Genomic DNA, 16,617 nt, shown 5'->3' on the forward strand with positions numbered 1-16,617 from the left:
AAAATATAAACTAATTAACACCAATCTATAGATATATAAATGACTTTATTTGCTTCTTATTTCACCAATGTAGTGAAAAGTCTATCATTAGTATCCACTATAAGCATACCAATGAAAAGCTTAATAATGATCATAATCTATCGGTAAAACATTGAGGGTAAATATTTAAATGTGGTGTATCTGTGTTTTATTATAGATATACGGAGTAATAAAGTATCAGGCCGTGCCAATCATTGACAAAAAAAAAAGTTCTACTATATCTACATATATCTACTCTTTGTGTTGCACTATAACGATTGCAAACACTATGCCAAAATTTATCATTGAATCTTAATAATAGGTAGAGTTGTGAAGTATACGTAGTGGCCACGTCAGCAAAGTAGTTGAGAATTAGTTATTACTCTGCCAGCTGTAATAAAAAAAAGTTTTACTCTTTACTGTAATGAGCTGTAAGTAGTATATAAACACTACTACAGTATAGCTTTTATTTTCAATTCATTAGAATCTTATTCTCTCTCTCTCTCAGCAGTTAAACTCTCCTCCATTAATGGAGTTTAGCTCATAAGCTTGTGCTTGAAGATTCTAATAATAAAAGCTACTTTCCCTATTTTTCTTTCTTCGTTTTACAGAATAACATGGTATCAGAGCATCTGGGTTCGTTTCTTGGAAGATGAAGCTTCGTTAATGGCGTTTCTCGAGTTCGTAAAGTTCGTCGCCATTGTTGCATCAATTTGTTGATTCTGGTATTGTTTCTGTTCTGAATTTTTTGGGCATTATTCTACCCTCTGATTTCCAGTATTTTTTGGATTGTGCAATTGTTTGTCTGGGTTGCGATTCTTTGAAGAATTTATTTGATTCTTGATTTTTTGGGCGAAAAATTGAAATCTGATTGTACGATTTCTTGAGTTCTTGATTGTTTTTTTGGTTGATTTTCTTGCAATTCTTGCTCTAAAATGGCTCAACCTGAAAGAGATTTGAGTTTAGATCCTTCTAGTCCTTATTACCTGCATCCGTCTGATTTCACTGGGTTAAAACTTGTTTCGAATGTGTTTGATGGGTCTAGTTATGGCAATTGGAAGAGGTCAATGATAATTGGTCTGACTGCTAAGAACAAAATGGGTTTTGTTGATGGTTCTTTGCCTAAGCCTAGTGTTGATTCTACTGATTTTAAGGCTTGGAATAGATGTAATAGCATGGTTATAGGTTGGATCATTGCTGTGTTAGACCCTCAGATTGCAGGCAGTATATTGTTTGTTGATACTGCTAGGGAGATATGGTTGGATTTAGAAGAGAGGTTTGGTCATGCATCTTCTGCACAGTTGTATTCATTGCAGCAAGATATTTCTAGCACAGAACAAGATGATTTGTCTATTTCAGAATATTACAACAAGTTGAAGAAACTTTGGGATGAATTGGATAATTTGTCTCCTTTGCCTACTTGTGTGTGTAGTTCTTGTACTTGTGGATTGACTTAGAAGTATATCAAGGTTCAGCAAGATCAGAGGCTGATGGTTTTCTTGATGAAGTTGACTAACAATTATGCTAATGTTAGGTCAAATATCTTAATGATGCCTAGTTTGCCTACTCTAGCTCAGGCTTATAGGATGGTTTTGCAAGAAGAAAGGCATAGAGCTTTGAGTGCTGGAAATCAGAAACCCTCAGACCCTGTTGCTTTTGCAGCTGATAGAAGAAGGTTTGATGATAGAAACCAGAATTATAACAAGGGTTCTTATGGCAGAGGATACCAGGGCAATAATCAGTACAATAAGAATACTAGGACTAAGAGAGCAATTAATTACTATTTTTGATCATTGTAAGATGACATGGCATAGTATGGAAAGGTGTTTTAAGTTGAATGGTTATCCACCTGGGTATAAGGCAGGACAACAACAGTCTTATGGTGCCAAGAAGTTTGCTCATTATGCTGATTCTGGAACTGAAGAGTTTGGGTCTTCTGATTCTCAGTCTGATCCAAGTGCATATTTCACAAAGGAAGAGATTAGTCAGTTCAGGTCTTTTCTGAACAGACAGAAGATGGATTCAGTAAGTGCTGCAGGAGATGGGAATGCCTTATTTGCAGGTAATTACTGTCTTTTATCTGCTGCTTATAGTAATGGTTGGATTGTTGACAGTGGGGCAAGTGACCACATGTGTCATAAGCTGGATTTATTTGTTGATTATAGAGCTGTTCATGATTTGAATAATCATATAACAATACCAGATGGAACAAAGGTAAAGGTGACACATATGGGTACAGTTAAGCTACCTAATGGAATTATCTTGAGGAATGTTTTATTTGTGCCATGTTTTGAGTTCAACCTTATATCAGTACATAAATTGTGTCAAGATGATCAGTGTACTGTCCAATTTACTACTGATCAGTGTAGTGTTCAGGGACAACACACTTTGACTCCTCCACTTGTTCTTGGTAGAGTGGGAAATGGCCTGTATTTTGCTAGTGATTCTGAGGTACCTGACAGAAGTGCTGCTTCTTCAGTTTCTAGTTTTTCACAAAGTGCTTTAGATCATGCCAAGTTGTTACACTTGAGGCTAGGTCACATTCCTTTCACAAAGTTAAATCTTGTACAAGACAAGGTAGACTGTAATAAAGTGACAGATGAGGTTATATGTAGTATCTGTCCTGCTGCTAGGCAACATAGGAAATCTTTTCCTCATAGTTCCATTAAAACTGTCAGTCCTTTTGAGTTGTTACATGTTGATGTATGGGGACCATATAGGTCTATGACTCACAATCAGTGTAACATGTTTTTGACAATAGTGGATGACTTTTCTAGATCTGTTTGGGTGCATTTGATGAAATCTAAAACAGATTCTGTTGAAATTTTGACAAATTTTGTGAAGTATATTGAGAATCAGTTTAATGCTTGTGTGAAAGTGATTAGAACAGACAATGCTAAGGAGTTATGTGACGGTGCTATACTTCATTTGTATAAGTCTGGAGGTATTCTTCACCAGACAAGTTGTAGTGACACACCTCAACAAAAGTGTGTTGTTGAGAGAAAGCACAAGCACTTGCTTGAAGTTGGTAGGGCTCTTTATTTTCAGTCCAAGATCCCCATTTCTTATTAGGGTGAGTGCATTCAATGTGCAGCTTATTTGATCAAAAGGATGCCTTCAGTATCTTTGGGGAATGTCACTCCTTATGAGAGAGTTTATGATCAGAAACCTGGAATTGAACATTTGAGAGCATTTGGGTGTTTATGCTATGTTTCTACATCCAAGAAACATAGAGGAAAGCTCGATTCTAGAGCTGACAGTTGTGTATTTGTTGGGTATTCTCCTACACAGAAAGGCTATAAGGTGTTACATTTGCAATCTAGAAAAATTATTGTGAGCAGAGACATTGTCTTCCATGAAAGACATTTTCCCTTTCAAATTTCTTCTTCTCCTCAGTCTGCCCCAAGCCCATTTTTTCTTCCTGCTCACACTCCTTTTCCTTCCATTTTCTCTTTTGATACTCCAGATGTTTTCCATTCAATTGATTCTTCTCAAATCCCATCATCTTCTTCTTCACACATTTCTTCTCCTGTACATATTCCAAATTCTCCACAAATTTCTTCATCCCAATCCTTTTCTGATTAAACTCATGGTGACTCAGGTTCTGTCTTAGAGACTAATCTGGTTGATATGACAGACCAGGCTAATCCATCTGTGATTAGACATTCTACAAGACCTAAGAAAGCTCCTGCTTGGATGTCAAAATATGTTTGTGGTGGTGCTGTGACAGAAAGTAGCTATCACTGGTGTAATCTTGTCTCTTTTAGCAGCTTTCCTGTTCAGCATAGGGCTTTTATTGCTGAGGTTGCTTCTTTGAAAGAACCTATTTCATATAAAGAAGATGCAGGTGATTTGAATTGGGAATCTGCTATGGATATGGAATTGAAAGCTTTACAGGACAATAACATTTGGGAAGTGGTTGATCTACCCAAAGGCAAAAAGGCCATTGGTAGTAAGTGGGTTTATAAGATTAAGTTGAAGAAAGATGGATCAATAGAAAGATACAAGGCTCGTTTGGTGGCTAAAGGGTTTAATCAAAAGTATGGTGTGGATTTTGAAGAAACCTTCTCTCCAGTAGTAAAGATGGCATCTGTCAGAAGTATAATTGCTTTGGCTACACATCATGGCTGGACTATTTTCCAACTTGATGTTAATAATGCCTTCTTACATGGTAATCTCCATGAAGAAGTGTATATGAAAATGCCTGAGGGAGTTCCTAATCCAGAACACAAGGTTTGCAGATTAAGAAAATCCTTGTATGGTTTAAAACAAGCCAGCAGACAGTGGTTTGAAAATCTTGTTGCTGAGTTACAGTTCTTGGGTTATAAACAGTCTTTAAATGATTATTCTCTTTTCTTGAAGGTTTCTGATTGTCATATCACCATTATAGCAGTCTATGTGGATGATATTTTTGTCACAGGCACTGATTTGGGGCAAGTTCAAACTTTGAAATCTCATTTACATACAACCTTCAGCATTAAGGATCTTGGTGTCCTGAGTTACTTCTTGGGTATGGAAATTGGTTACTCTTCTGGTGGTACGACTATGTCACAGGCTAAGTTCACTAGGGAACTATTGGAAGGTTGTGGTATTGTGGATTTTAAGTCTGTTGCTACTCCACTCCCTTTGGCTCTAAAGTTGCAAACTGATGATAGTGAGCTATTGGAGGATCCTTCTTTTTACAGATGCATGGTTGGGAAGTTAAACTTCCTCACACATACAAGGCCTGACTTGGCTTTTTCTGTTTAGTATCTGAGCCAGTTCATGCAGGCTCCCAGACAACCTCACTTACAAGCTCTTTTTCATACTCTGAATTTTGTTTCAGCTACTGCAGGACAAGGCATTATCTTCAGAGGTGGTCTTGACTTGACTTTGCAGGCCTATTCTGATTCAGACTGGGCTGCATGCATTGAAACTAGAATATATGTTTCTGGTTATGTTATGATGTTAGGGGGTTCTCCTATAAGCTGGAAGTCCAAAAAGCAGCCTACAGTTTCTAAATCCTCATCAGAAGCAGAGTACAGAGCTATGGCTTCTGCTTCCTCTGAGGTCACTTGGTTGGTTAGGATACTAGAGGAGATTGGTATCAAGAATTTGCAGTCTGTCAAGCTTCACTGTGATAATATGTCTGCTCTACACACAGCCAAGAACCCAGTTTTTCATGAACGGACTAAACACATTGCTATTGACTGCCACTTCACTAGGGAGAAAGTTCTTGAGGGACTTATTCAGCTGACATATCTGCCAACTCAGTCTCAATTAGCTGATATTATGACTAAAATTCTTCCTTCTCCGCAGTTCAATGTGCTCAAGTCCAAGCTTGGTATGTTTACACCCCAAGCTTGAGGGGGGATGTGAAGTATACATAGTAGCCACGTCAGCAAAGTAGTTGAGAATTAGTTATTACTCTGCCAGCTGAAATAAAAAAAGTTTGTTACTCTTTACTGTAATGAGCTGTAAGTAGTATATAAACACTACTACAGTATAGCTTTTATTTTCAATTCATTAGAATCTTATTCTCTCTCTCTCTCAGCAGTTAAACTCTCCTCCATTAATGGAGTTTAGCTCATAAGCTTGTGCTTGAAGATTCTAATAATAAAAGCTACTTTCCCTATTTTTCTTTCTTCGTTTTACTGAATAACAAGAGTGATACTAACCAAGCCAAGATTATCCTTTCACCCTTTTATTAGAAACTTTTTTCTTGGAGAGTTTTTAATTTTAGTGAATCAATCTTGTGCTTCAAAAACTGGGATCATCAACTAAATTATAACTTTATGTGTGTACCATATAATAAAATCACAAAGAATCTATTGTAAAGGCAATGAGAAAGAAGGTATAAAAAAAACGAGGGATATGGCAAAAAGTAGCTTCATTCAAGGAATATGGCAATGTGCAACCATAATTGTGTCAAACAAAGCAATTTCAGCTTTTTAGTTATATGCTTCAGCCTAATTAAAATCAATGCCATCATTTGTGTGACTTTCATATTAATTTTTTTTTCTTCTTGTGCTCTTAAATAATACTTGTATAATAATTACAATCAATTTCCTTTTAATTATCTAACATAAAATATTGTTGTAGTAATGAGTAAACCTTTTATTTTTACACTAATAATACTATTTCTGTATATTTTATTTTATCGAATTTATTATTCAACTGTAAACTTTTTTGGAGGATGGGGCATGATATATAATATTCTGTAACAATTAATCGGTTAATCCACATTATATGTTTATACTCTCACCGTTTACAAATAAAATTACGTTATTACATATACTATATTAAGGGTCTGTTCTCTTACGTTGAAATTCAGTTCAGTTCAGTTCAGCTCAGTTCAGTTCAGTTTAGTTCAGCTCCTAATTTCCTTCTCTTATAAAATATTCATTTCAGTTCAGTTCAGTTCAGCTCAATTCAGTTCAGTTCAGATCAGTTCAGTTCAGTTCAGTTCAGTCATTGAGAACAAGCCCTAAGTGTAATTGTAGTAGTTACTCGTAAGTCATAATATTAATAGTGATTGGAACAATATGACAATCTATTCTAGAATCTAGACCGAAAGAGTATATAAGTAATACAAGAAAAAAGAATAAAACCTGCCAAAAAAAGAAAATAATTAATAATGACGTGTGTAATTAATCTATTAGCCAGCATGCATTGTCGTAATACTATTACCGAAATTCAGTTTGTTACAATCATTATCACAAAATCCAAGAAGAAATCAACCTGGTTAATAGTACAAACACATAATTAATCAAGGTGAAAAGATGCTAATAGTGCTTGTAAATTTTAACTAATTTAATTTAATTTAATTTAGGGGTTTATATGTGGCACGCTTTAGGCAACATATGATAAAATGAGGTGCCATGCCAAATTAAAGGTAAAATGACCAATTGTTATCATGATGTTGTTACTTGTTTTATGTACATGACATGAACATGGTTACGTTCTCTACGTTATTTTTTCATCATGGCTTTTCCCACAAACATCATCATTCTCTTGTGCGCCTTCATTCACATTTATTATTGTTTATAGCTACCAATAATTATGACCAAACCTTGAAATAAAAATCTCATATACTTGCAAGTACTCTTAACAATTTAATTTCATAAACATTTAAAAAAAAAAAAAATTAACGAGTAGTTTTTGGATATACTTGCTACATTGATAATTGATATGATGATTTTCTTATTTTGTCGTATACATAAGGCCTTCTTATACTCCTTCCTTAGATGCCCATGACCCTTTAAAAGCCTAGAACTTTACACTTGTTAGAGTGTATTAGAATTTGAATTCCTCGCTATCTAATGTGAAAATATTTTTAATTTCACAGTATAAAAGATAGGCTAATATTTACGATAAAATTTTAATTTACTTATCCGTTTTGATCTTAACACATTTTTGTACATATTACATAATCCATAGTGTAACTACATACTAATTATTGTTCATATAACACACTATTTTTTTTTTTAATTTGTGTGTAAACAGTAATCGTAAAGATAAGTTATGAACAAGTGATATGAAATAAACAATTTGCCACTTATGTTTTGGTTAAGTACATGCAATATGAAAAATTTTGGACGATTTGTCCCTTGATTAATATATTTTGCTTGATGTGTTTCCCTAAAAAAAAAAGGGTAATATGTACTCCCCCTTGATTAATACATTTTGCTTGATTCGTTTCCCTAAAAAAAAAATATATATATATATATGTACTCCGTAATAAATAATTTGCCACTTATATTTTGGTTAAGTAGATGAAATATGAAAATAGGTGATATCATGAAAGTGGAAGGGAGATAGATTAGTGGGTTTCATGGACCCAGTTCTCCCAGAACATAACCCAATTGCAAATAAAACTGACGACCAGCCGACTATTGTAGCCCAGGCCATGTAAATAGAATAATATTGGGCTGAATTATAGGGCCTGTTATATATTTAAGTGACCCATTTTATATCAGTAATCCATTATTCTAAAATAAGCCATTTATAGATTTGATTATAATAGCTTCCAATTTGTAACCAAAAAGTTAAATTACATCCAACAACATTTATAACTTGTCCAGGATAAATGGACATCATACAAACTTGCAATGTAACACTAATTGACATAAAATCTATTACGATCTCAAGCTAAATCTAACTATAATTAAAAAAAATGAGAAAATCGTACACATTAGATATAAGTAATCTGAGACAGAAAGAGTAATTTACGTCTTTTATCATATCACATGTATCCTTTTACCCATAACTTACCATGAATACTAAAAATCTCATAACCAGAATCATCAATAGTAAGCTCAACTTCAGAGAACGCTCGTCCCTCAGGTGGTCGAACGTCCCAAATATCTCTTTTAATTCCATCATTTTGTTGGATGCAAATCAACCAATCTCCCTTAAAGTTATCATCCCCAATTTCCATGCTTTTCTCCTCCAACTCTTTATCACAATACTTGATCTCGTATCGCCTCGAGCAACTGTCCTGCAGGGGAATGTATCCCCTGCACCTGTTGGATTCCGAATGCCCGGCTGCTACATCCGCAATGTCATCCTTCCATGGATTGTATAAGCTTATATTCATACTTGTTTTATTGATGATTTTGTTTAGCCATATATACCCAAAGTTCGAGATTTCTGTCCTGTAAGGACGGCGATCAGTCGAGCCTACTAAGTCTTGATGTTCCAGTACATATCTAGCCTATGCTCAATCCAGATATCGTTATAGGTTGTTGACATAATTGTAAGAAATTAGATAAAAATGATACAAGAGTTTTGTCTTGTAGATTTGATTGAAATTGTTGTTAAGAAAATAGGGTGTATATATATGTTTGGATGGACTAGTAATATTATTAAATCAATCAGTCTACTTGGTTAATTTGCTTCTGTGTTAAGTTTTGAAGAAGTGCAGGATTTTGTCACAGTGCATCCTAGTAAGATACAGGTCATAAAGATAAGGCGGCTTTTATATTAGTCCATAAAGATACACGCTAAGACTTTTGTGTTTTTTCAACCTATGTTATCTTTATTGGTTCACTTATTATAAATAGGTGACACTCGTATGATCTAAATGGTTTATAGCATAGTCTGAGTTTTTCTAGTGTGATTGAAATTAATGTGTCTATTATTCTGAAAAGAATAGAGTATTATGATTCGATTAACTTTTTGACTTGATTGGACACTTATTATATTTGTACTCCTTCCATTCCATGATATTAGATATATATTGTTTCTATTGTGTTTTTTCATGGTATTTAAAAAATGAGAGAAGTGGAAAAAAATACATTATAAATGGAAAAAAAAAGCTAGAAAAAAGTTAGACAAACGTATAGGCAAGTGGATAATTTAAGGTGAAAAGTACAATCTTAGACAGAAGTTAGAGAGATAAAGTGAAAAAAGTACAATGTAAGTGGATAATTTAAGGGTAAATAAGTAAATTCAATGAATAAAGTAAGAAAAATAAGGGTATAATGCTCTTTACATACTATCCAAAAATAGAAACAAAAACAACACTTTGGATCTCCAAAACAAAAAAACATAAACTATGGTGTCGTTTGGTTCACAAGGGAATTAGAATTTCCCATGAATTGCAAATATATGGGAATTTAATTCCTATAATCAAATTCATGGGATTTTCCAAAAATTGTTTGGTTAACAATGAGGGAAGTTACTTTCCAAGGAAATTTCTACTTACCCAGGGGGGTTAGGTGAGTGAATTCCTACATTTTGTGGGGACTCAAAATTCCTAAGAAGTTTCACTTCCCCCATATCACCAAATTTTTGCCAACCAAACAACATACAAAATTTGCAATTCCTAGGAAGTTTCAATTCCCATGTTTTATTATGTCAACCAAACAAGCCCTATATTATGGGACGGAGAGAGTACCTTTATAGTAGAAAATACATTATCAAGAAGAGCTTTCTTATGTTCATCTGTTATTAATATTAGGAAAAGTTGATTTTGATAATCTCATTTTTCGATTATAATTTAATAATCCGAACATTATGGGTATCTGTTGGGATTGGTCCCAGATGACGATTGACTAGTTAAAAGGGTAGTTGTTGTATATATATATTACTAGATGAAGTATATATATTACTAGATGAAGCCCGTGCGATGCACGAATCGATCTATTTTTTTTAAAAAAAAAATATTCATATTTATGTAATTACATTTGTTATTTTATTAATTTTATGTAATATATCATTTTCTCCGTATTTGTTTTAAAGTATTAGATAAAATTTCTAATCTCAAAAGATAATATTTCGTATTTAATTAATGTAACCATTAAAATCTCATTGGTCATTTATTCTTATGTGGCACTTGAATTATTTATTGGATATAACTATAATTATAATCTTACGTGGCACGTTAACTAATTTTAGGTGGCATAATCCAATTGTAGCATTTAAAAAATATTAATCCTGTGTGGCGCTCTAATAATTTTTTAAAAATAAAAATCCTACGTGGCGCTCTAAAATCTCGGAAAAAAAATTCCCCTTTATATATATATATTAGATTTTAACCGATTAGTATATATTATAAATGTATGTTTTACGCTTTGAACTATTTCCTTTTCCCAAAAAATATTATGATACAAAAAATAATCTATTAATTTTTAAGAATTACGAAGTATAATCTAATAATTTTTTTAATAAAATTATAATTGAATTTGTACATTTGAAATTTTGGTATTTTATCGAAAATAAAACTAATTTTATCCTAAAAATTCTATCCAAATAGAATTCTAAATTAACTATTTTTATCTTATGAGGTCTATTTAAATCTATCCAATGTGGCACGATACTTGAGTGTCGCAGTCTCGTGACCTGGCTAAAAGTTTAGCATTAGCAAGAAGAAATCTTGGCCGGTGAAATGACTCAGCAAGAAGAAATCTTGGCCGGTGAAATGACTCAGCAAACTCTTAACTCAGCAAACCCCAAGTTACAACCCCAAGTTTAGTTTTAGCAAGAAGAAATCTTGGCTGGTGAAATGACTCAGCAAACTCTTAACATTTTATGTCCATGAGATCGAAGCTAGATTTTCCACTAACTACATACATAGATACGATTCTAACCGTTTAATATACGAAGTATTAATAATGAGTAAGGGCTTGTTCACATTTATTGAATTGAGTTGAACTGAACTTAACTGTACTGATTAGAGCTGAACTGAACTGAACAGAACTAAACTGATTGGAGCTGAACTGAACTGAATATTTTATGAGAGAGGGAAATTAGGAGCTAAACTGAACTGAAATTAAGTAAATGTGAACAAAGCCCTAAATCATCCCTTTTAATAAACATATCAATAATATTATATTCAATGACAAAGCTTTCTTAAATGACGAAACATGAAAGGCTTCATATAATATACTTATGACTTTAAAGTCAATGACTTTTGTGGATCGATAATTCTTAATTAATCTCCCTCTTGTTGTTGCTATCTTGATCATTTCCAAAAAGCATGTTATCTATTAAAAAAAGAAGAAAAAAAAGAATTAACCCATTAAATTCGTTGACATTGAAGTCATTGATTATATATACGGACATAATAATCAAAACTTAGAGCACTAGCAATGGTGAGTTTTTTTTTTGCTCATGAGCTTTTTTGGTGAGGAAAAAAAATGATCAAGTCTTGCAATGGTGAGCATTTGTTAAAATGGGGAAAAAAGCTCATGAGCAAAACCAAAAAAGCTCAAAACTTGAGCATTTTTTTAGATGAACAGTAAATAAAGTGGGGCCCACACCTGGCACACGCACTCAAAAAATTTCGGCCTTATCTCCATCAAAACGACGCGTTTTGTGAAGCTGCCTCAAAGAAAGCAACTCAAAACGCTGGTTTTGAGTTTCCGGAATTTAAAAAAAAAAAGTGGGTGCGGCTGACGCGTGCAGGTGGGCAGCAAATGATGATGTGACGCGTGGCAGCTGCAGGGGAGTAGCCAATCAGAAAAAAGTAGCCGTTTGCAACGGTTATTTTTTTATAAGCTATTTTCCGAAAAATATATTTTGTAAAAAAAATAAATAAATTACCAACGGTCATAAAATTAAATTCTCTATAAATAGACATGCATTTTGATATATTTTGATATAATTTCGTAAAAACACTTTAAATCCTCCACATTTTAATTTTCTTAAAAGTATTTTTAATTTGTAGAAGAATATTGTTGTTGGAATTCAGCCATATTGAGGTAAATATTTTTTTTTTAATTTTAAAAATCAGTTATATAATATAATTAGTATATATGTGTTTTTTTTTATAAAAAAATATAATTGTAGGCCATGTAATTATATTGCAATATGTTATTAAACAAAGTTGTGTATATTTTCTCCATAAATTTCTAAATTTGTAGTTATATTGCAATTATTGGTTATTTTTTTTGCTATACATAAATGTGGTTACGTAATACAATTAGTATATATGTGATTTTATGGAAAAAAAAATTATAGGCCACGAAATTAATATACATTAAGTAATTAAACAAAGTTGTGTATATTTTCTCCATAAATAACTAAATTTGTAGTTATTAAAGTGTTGCAATTATTGGTTAATTTTTTTTTTCTATATATAAATGTAGTTACGTAATAAAATTAGTATATATGTGATTTTTGGAAAAACAATCAATATTATAGGCCACGAAATTATACTGCATTATGTAATTAAACAAATTTGTGTATATTTTCTCAATAAATTTCTAAATTTATAGTTCTTAAAGTGTTGCAAGTTTTGGTTAATTATTTTTCATAATACGTACTGTAGTTATGTGTTAAAATTAGTATATATGTTATTTTGTGAGGAAAAAAAAAATATTGTATGGCATGTAATGTAATTGCATTATGCAATTGAAGAAAGTTGTTGATATTTTTTTGGATTTGTTATCATTTTAATTTGTTTTTTGAGTAAATGTTTGTAACGATATTTATCTTTTGTTTTTTGATGCAGAATCTTTTAATGGATCCAAACAACCCAAATTTCCGTCAACAATTTTCGGGTTTTAGTGATGATTTCCTAACTAATCCCGAGTTTCAATTGTTCTTGCAAAGAATGGGAAATATGTCTTCGCAACCACCTCCACTGCAGCAGACACCCACTGAGGTTCCCCTACAAAACCCTGCTAATGAAGATCGTACACCTGAAACTGATCTTGGTAGTAACACACTCTTCGATGAGAGCGAAGAGGAAAGCGTACCAGAGACGCCGCAGTATCCTCCTCTACCAGTTCGCATACTGGAACCCAACCAGGTTCCTGCACGAGCTACCCGTATTTGGTCTGTTGCGGAAGATGAAGCTCTGATTGGGTTGTACTTGCAGATTAGCGAGGATGCTATTAAAAGTACAAGCCAAAAAGCAACTAGCCTATGGCGCAACGTACACGCAGCATACCAAACTTTGCATACGCAGAAGCCGCATATAATTCCGCCAAGACCTATTAAGAGTCTAACGTCGCACTGGAGAAGGTTGGCAGCGGACACACTGCAATGGATATCTTGCTATGATGAAGCAGGTAGACTTCCGGAGGGATGGAGTGGTTACAATGAAGCTGATCGTATGAAAAGTGCGGCGAAGCTTTTTCATGTCTCCCAAGGTCGTAATTTCACTTTTCCTCACGCAATTGAAATGCTTAACAAGGATCCAAAGTGGAGACCAAAGCTGAGATGGTCAATGTTATTGAAGGAAAGAAAAGCCGCTTGTGATGCTGAGGAAGAAGGTAGTGCTGGAAGTGGGAAGAGGTCCAGAGATGATGTAGAGGATGAAACCCCTATGGATGGTTTTTCATCTGGCGGTTTACAGCGACCCGAGGGTGTCAAGAAAGCAAAGGCGAAGCGTAAAGGGAAAGCAGTAGCAACAAAAAGTGGTTCGTCTGAGCTTAGCGAACGAATGAAGGAATTCGCTACAATTCGCGAGAGGGAGGCCATTCTGAAGGAAGAGAGGATCAAAATTGAAAAAGACAAGGAGCAGAGGAAAAGGGAGGAACTTGACATTCATAAGATGAAAACCTGGTTTGATATGGTGCAAGCTATGAAGAATTCGCCTACGCCACTCACTCCCGAAGAAGAGTCGTACAAGAATTTTTTACTGGGTAAATTACAAGGCTTTTAAGCATGTTTGGTTGTAGTCTTTTATTTATTAAGCGCAATTTAGTCTTTTATTTTTAAGTTGTATTAGTGGTGTGGTTAATTTCAATGTAAGAAAGATGTACACTTGTATTCTGATTTTCCAATATTGAATGACAAGTTGTTTAACAAGTTGATTTAAGTTGCCATTCATACCGACATAATTGCTTTACATCTCTGTCATTGTGTAGTCACATTTTTCTGATTTCACTTTATCAGATTGCTTTAATTTTGTGTCATTGATACCGACATAATATCAATAAATCTTTGTCATTGTACAACCACGTTTTGCTATATTAACTTTATCATTATGCTTTACCTTTGTGCCATTGATACCGACATTATTGCACTCAAGACTTGTCACTGTCGACTAGCATAGTATACCTATTCCGTGGTTGAAAATTTGATTCCTTTACTTGGTGTGGTCATTCAGATTTGTAACCACATATTCATTTGATATTTTTGCTATATATAGTAGGCATGGCACATATCCACAACCACACCCCTTCATCAAGTAACAATAGTAATACAAGATGTATTCTAGACCATCATCAAGCTCAAGTTCAAGCTCATCTTCTTCAAATACTGAAGAATATGACCAACTTGTTGATGAACTCTTCACATACCAACCCCTATCCGTCCTCATGCCCCAAACACAATCCCAACACTCTTCAAAAAAACCTAGAGGGGGTACGAATAGAAGAGATAGGGAAATCGGACATGCCAGGTTGTTTAATGATTACTTTTCCGATAATCCTGTGTACAACACCACCCAATTTAGAAGAAGATTTCGTATGCAACGACCTTTGTTTGTACGTATAATGAACAAGGTCGTTGAAGGTGATGTGTACTTCCAGCAGCGTAGGGATGCAGCTGGAAGGTTAGGTTTATCACCTCTGCAAAAATGTACAGCGGCGATAAGAATGTTAGGCTATGGCATGGCTGCGAACGCCGTGGATGAATACGTTCGGATCAGTGAGTCAACCGCTCGAGTTGCCCTTCAACGTTTTTGTACCGGTGTCATTGAGCAGTTCGGAACCGAGTACATGCGAAACCCTACAGCTGATGAATTGGCTAGAATACTGCATCAAAATGAACTGCGTGGTTTTCCGGGCATGATAGGCAGCATTGATTGCATGCATTGGGAATGGAAGAACTGTCCAACGGCATGGAAAGCGCAGTACGCCGGTAGGAACAAGAAAGCAACGCTAATACTGGAAGCCGTTGCAGATCAGGATTTATGGATATGGCATTCCTTCTTTGGGATTCCTGGATCTTGTAATGACCTAAATGTCTTATACCGTTCCCCAGTGTTCGATGAGGTTCTGCATGGTCGAGCTCCTCCGGTAAATTTTACCGTTAACGGCCATGAATACAACATGGCATATTACTTAGCCGACGGTATTTATCCGAAGTGGGCAACTTTTGTTCAGGGTATCACAACCCCTCAACTTCAAAAAGATAAATTGTTCGCTGACCACCAGGCTGCTGCTCGAAAGGACGTTGAAAGAGCATTCGGTGTTTTGCAAGCTCGATTTGCAATAATACGAAAACCGTCAGTGGCGTACGATGAGGACATACTGCGAGACATAATGAAAGCATGTATCATTATGCACAACATGATTGTTGAAGATGAGCGCCACAACTACACTCGAGTCGAAGTTCTAAGAGCCTTCTACGATGAAGATCAACAAGAATCAACACCAGCATCAACATCTACAACGCCACCGTTTGAATTCAACGTAGGCTGACCTACCAACTTTGACTTCAACGCATTTCTACAGCGAAAAGCTTCCCTCCGTGACAGAGAAATTCATCTATCTCTGAAACGTGATTTAGTCGAACATATTTGGCAACGATACGGGCCACGTAATTAGGGAGAAATTAGACGACTTAAATAAAGCCAAGTACTATGGCGTAGCTACTTTTCCGTACGCAGTCGAGTTATTTTTTAGTTGTTGTGTTTATTTTATTTCCTAAGTTTAAATACGCATGACATTGCAAATGTAATTGTTCTCTAGTATTGTACCGCTTTTAAAATAAATAAAAACATTTAAAAAATTATGAGCTTTTTTTACAATTTTTTTTATATAACGTACTTAATTTTACGACAAATTTTAACGATAAAAAAGACAAAAATAAAAAAAATAAGTTACACAAATTTGAATTAGTTTTTTTTTATTTGGAGTAACATTGTTAAAATATAAATGAAATAAATAAATAAATAAAGAAGTGTTGTGTAGGAGAGAGAAAATAATGGTGGGGTATTGAAAAAGTAAGAGAGAGATAGTGTTAGGTGAGCATTTTTTTTTGCTCACCATTGGGAGAGGAAATGTAAAAAAAATTTGCCCATGAGCAAAATTGATTTGTTGAGAGAGAAAGTGGGTAGAGAGAGAGTGGGTGAGCATTTTTTTTGCTCACCATTGAGAGTGGTCTTAAGAGTATTTTATTAAGCTTTGCATCAATTATGAAATTTCGTTTAACCTATAC

The 16,617-nt window shown here is 34.3% G+C and overlaps 2 protein-coding genes across 2 annotated transcripts; both read left to right on the forward strand.

Annotated features, from left to right (window-relative positions):
• Window positions 1-953: 953 nt before the first annotated feature.
• On the forward strand, window positions 954-1,808 carry LOC110712597. The gene is made up of 2 exons (XM_021891066.1): window positions 954-1,442; window positions 1,527-1,808. The coding sequence occupies exons 1-2, from the start codon at window positions 954-956 to the stop codon at window positions 1,806-1,808; spliced, it is 771 nt and encodes a 256-aa protein (XP_021746758.1).
• A 12,852-nt stretch (window positions 1,809-14,660) lies between these two features.
• Window positions 14,661-15,878, forward strand: LOC110712598 (protein ALP1-like). The gene has a single exon (XM_021891067.1). The coding sequence runs from the start codon at window positions 14,661-14,663 to the stop codon at window positions 15,876-15,878; it is 1,218 nt and encodes a 405-aa protein (XP_021746759.1).
• Window positions 15,879-16,617: the final 739 nt, after the last annotated feature.

This window comes from Chenopodium quinoa, unplaced genomic scaffold, assembly GCF_001683475.1.
Source record: "Chenopodium quinoa cultivar QQ74 unplaced genomic scaffold, ASM168347v1, whole genome shotgun sequence".
Taxonomy (NCBI): Eukaryota; Viridiplantae; Streptophyta; class Magnoliopsida; order Caryophyllales; family Amaranthaceae; genus Chenopodium; species Chenopodium quinoa.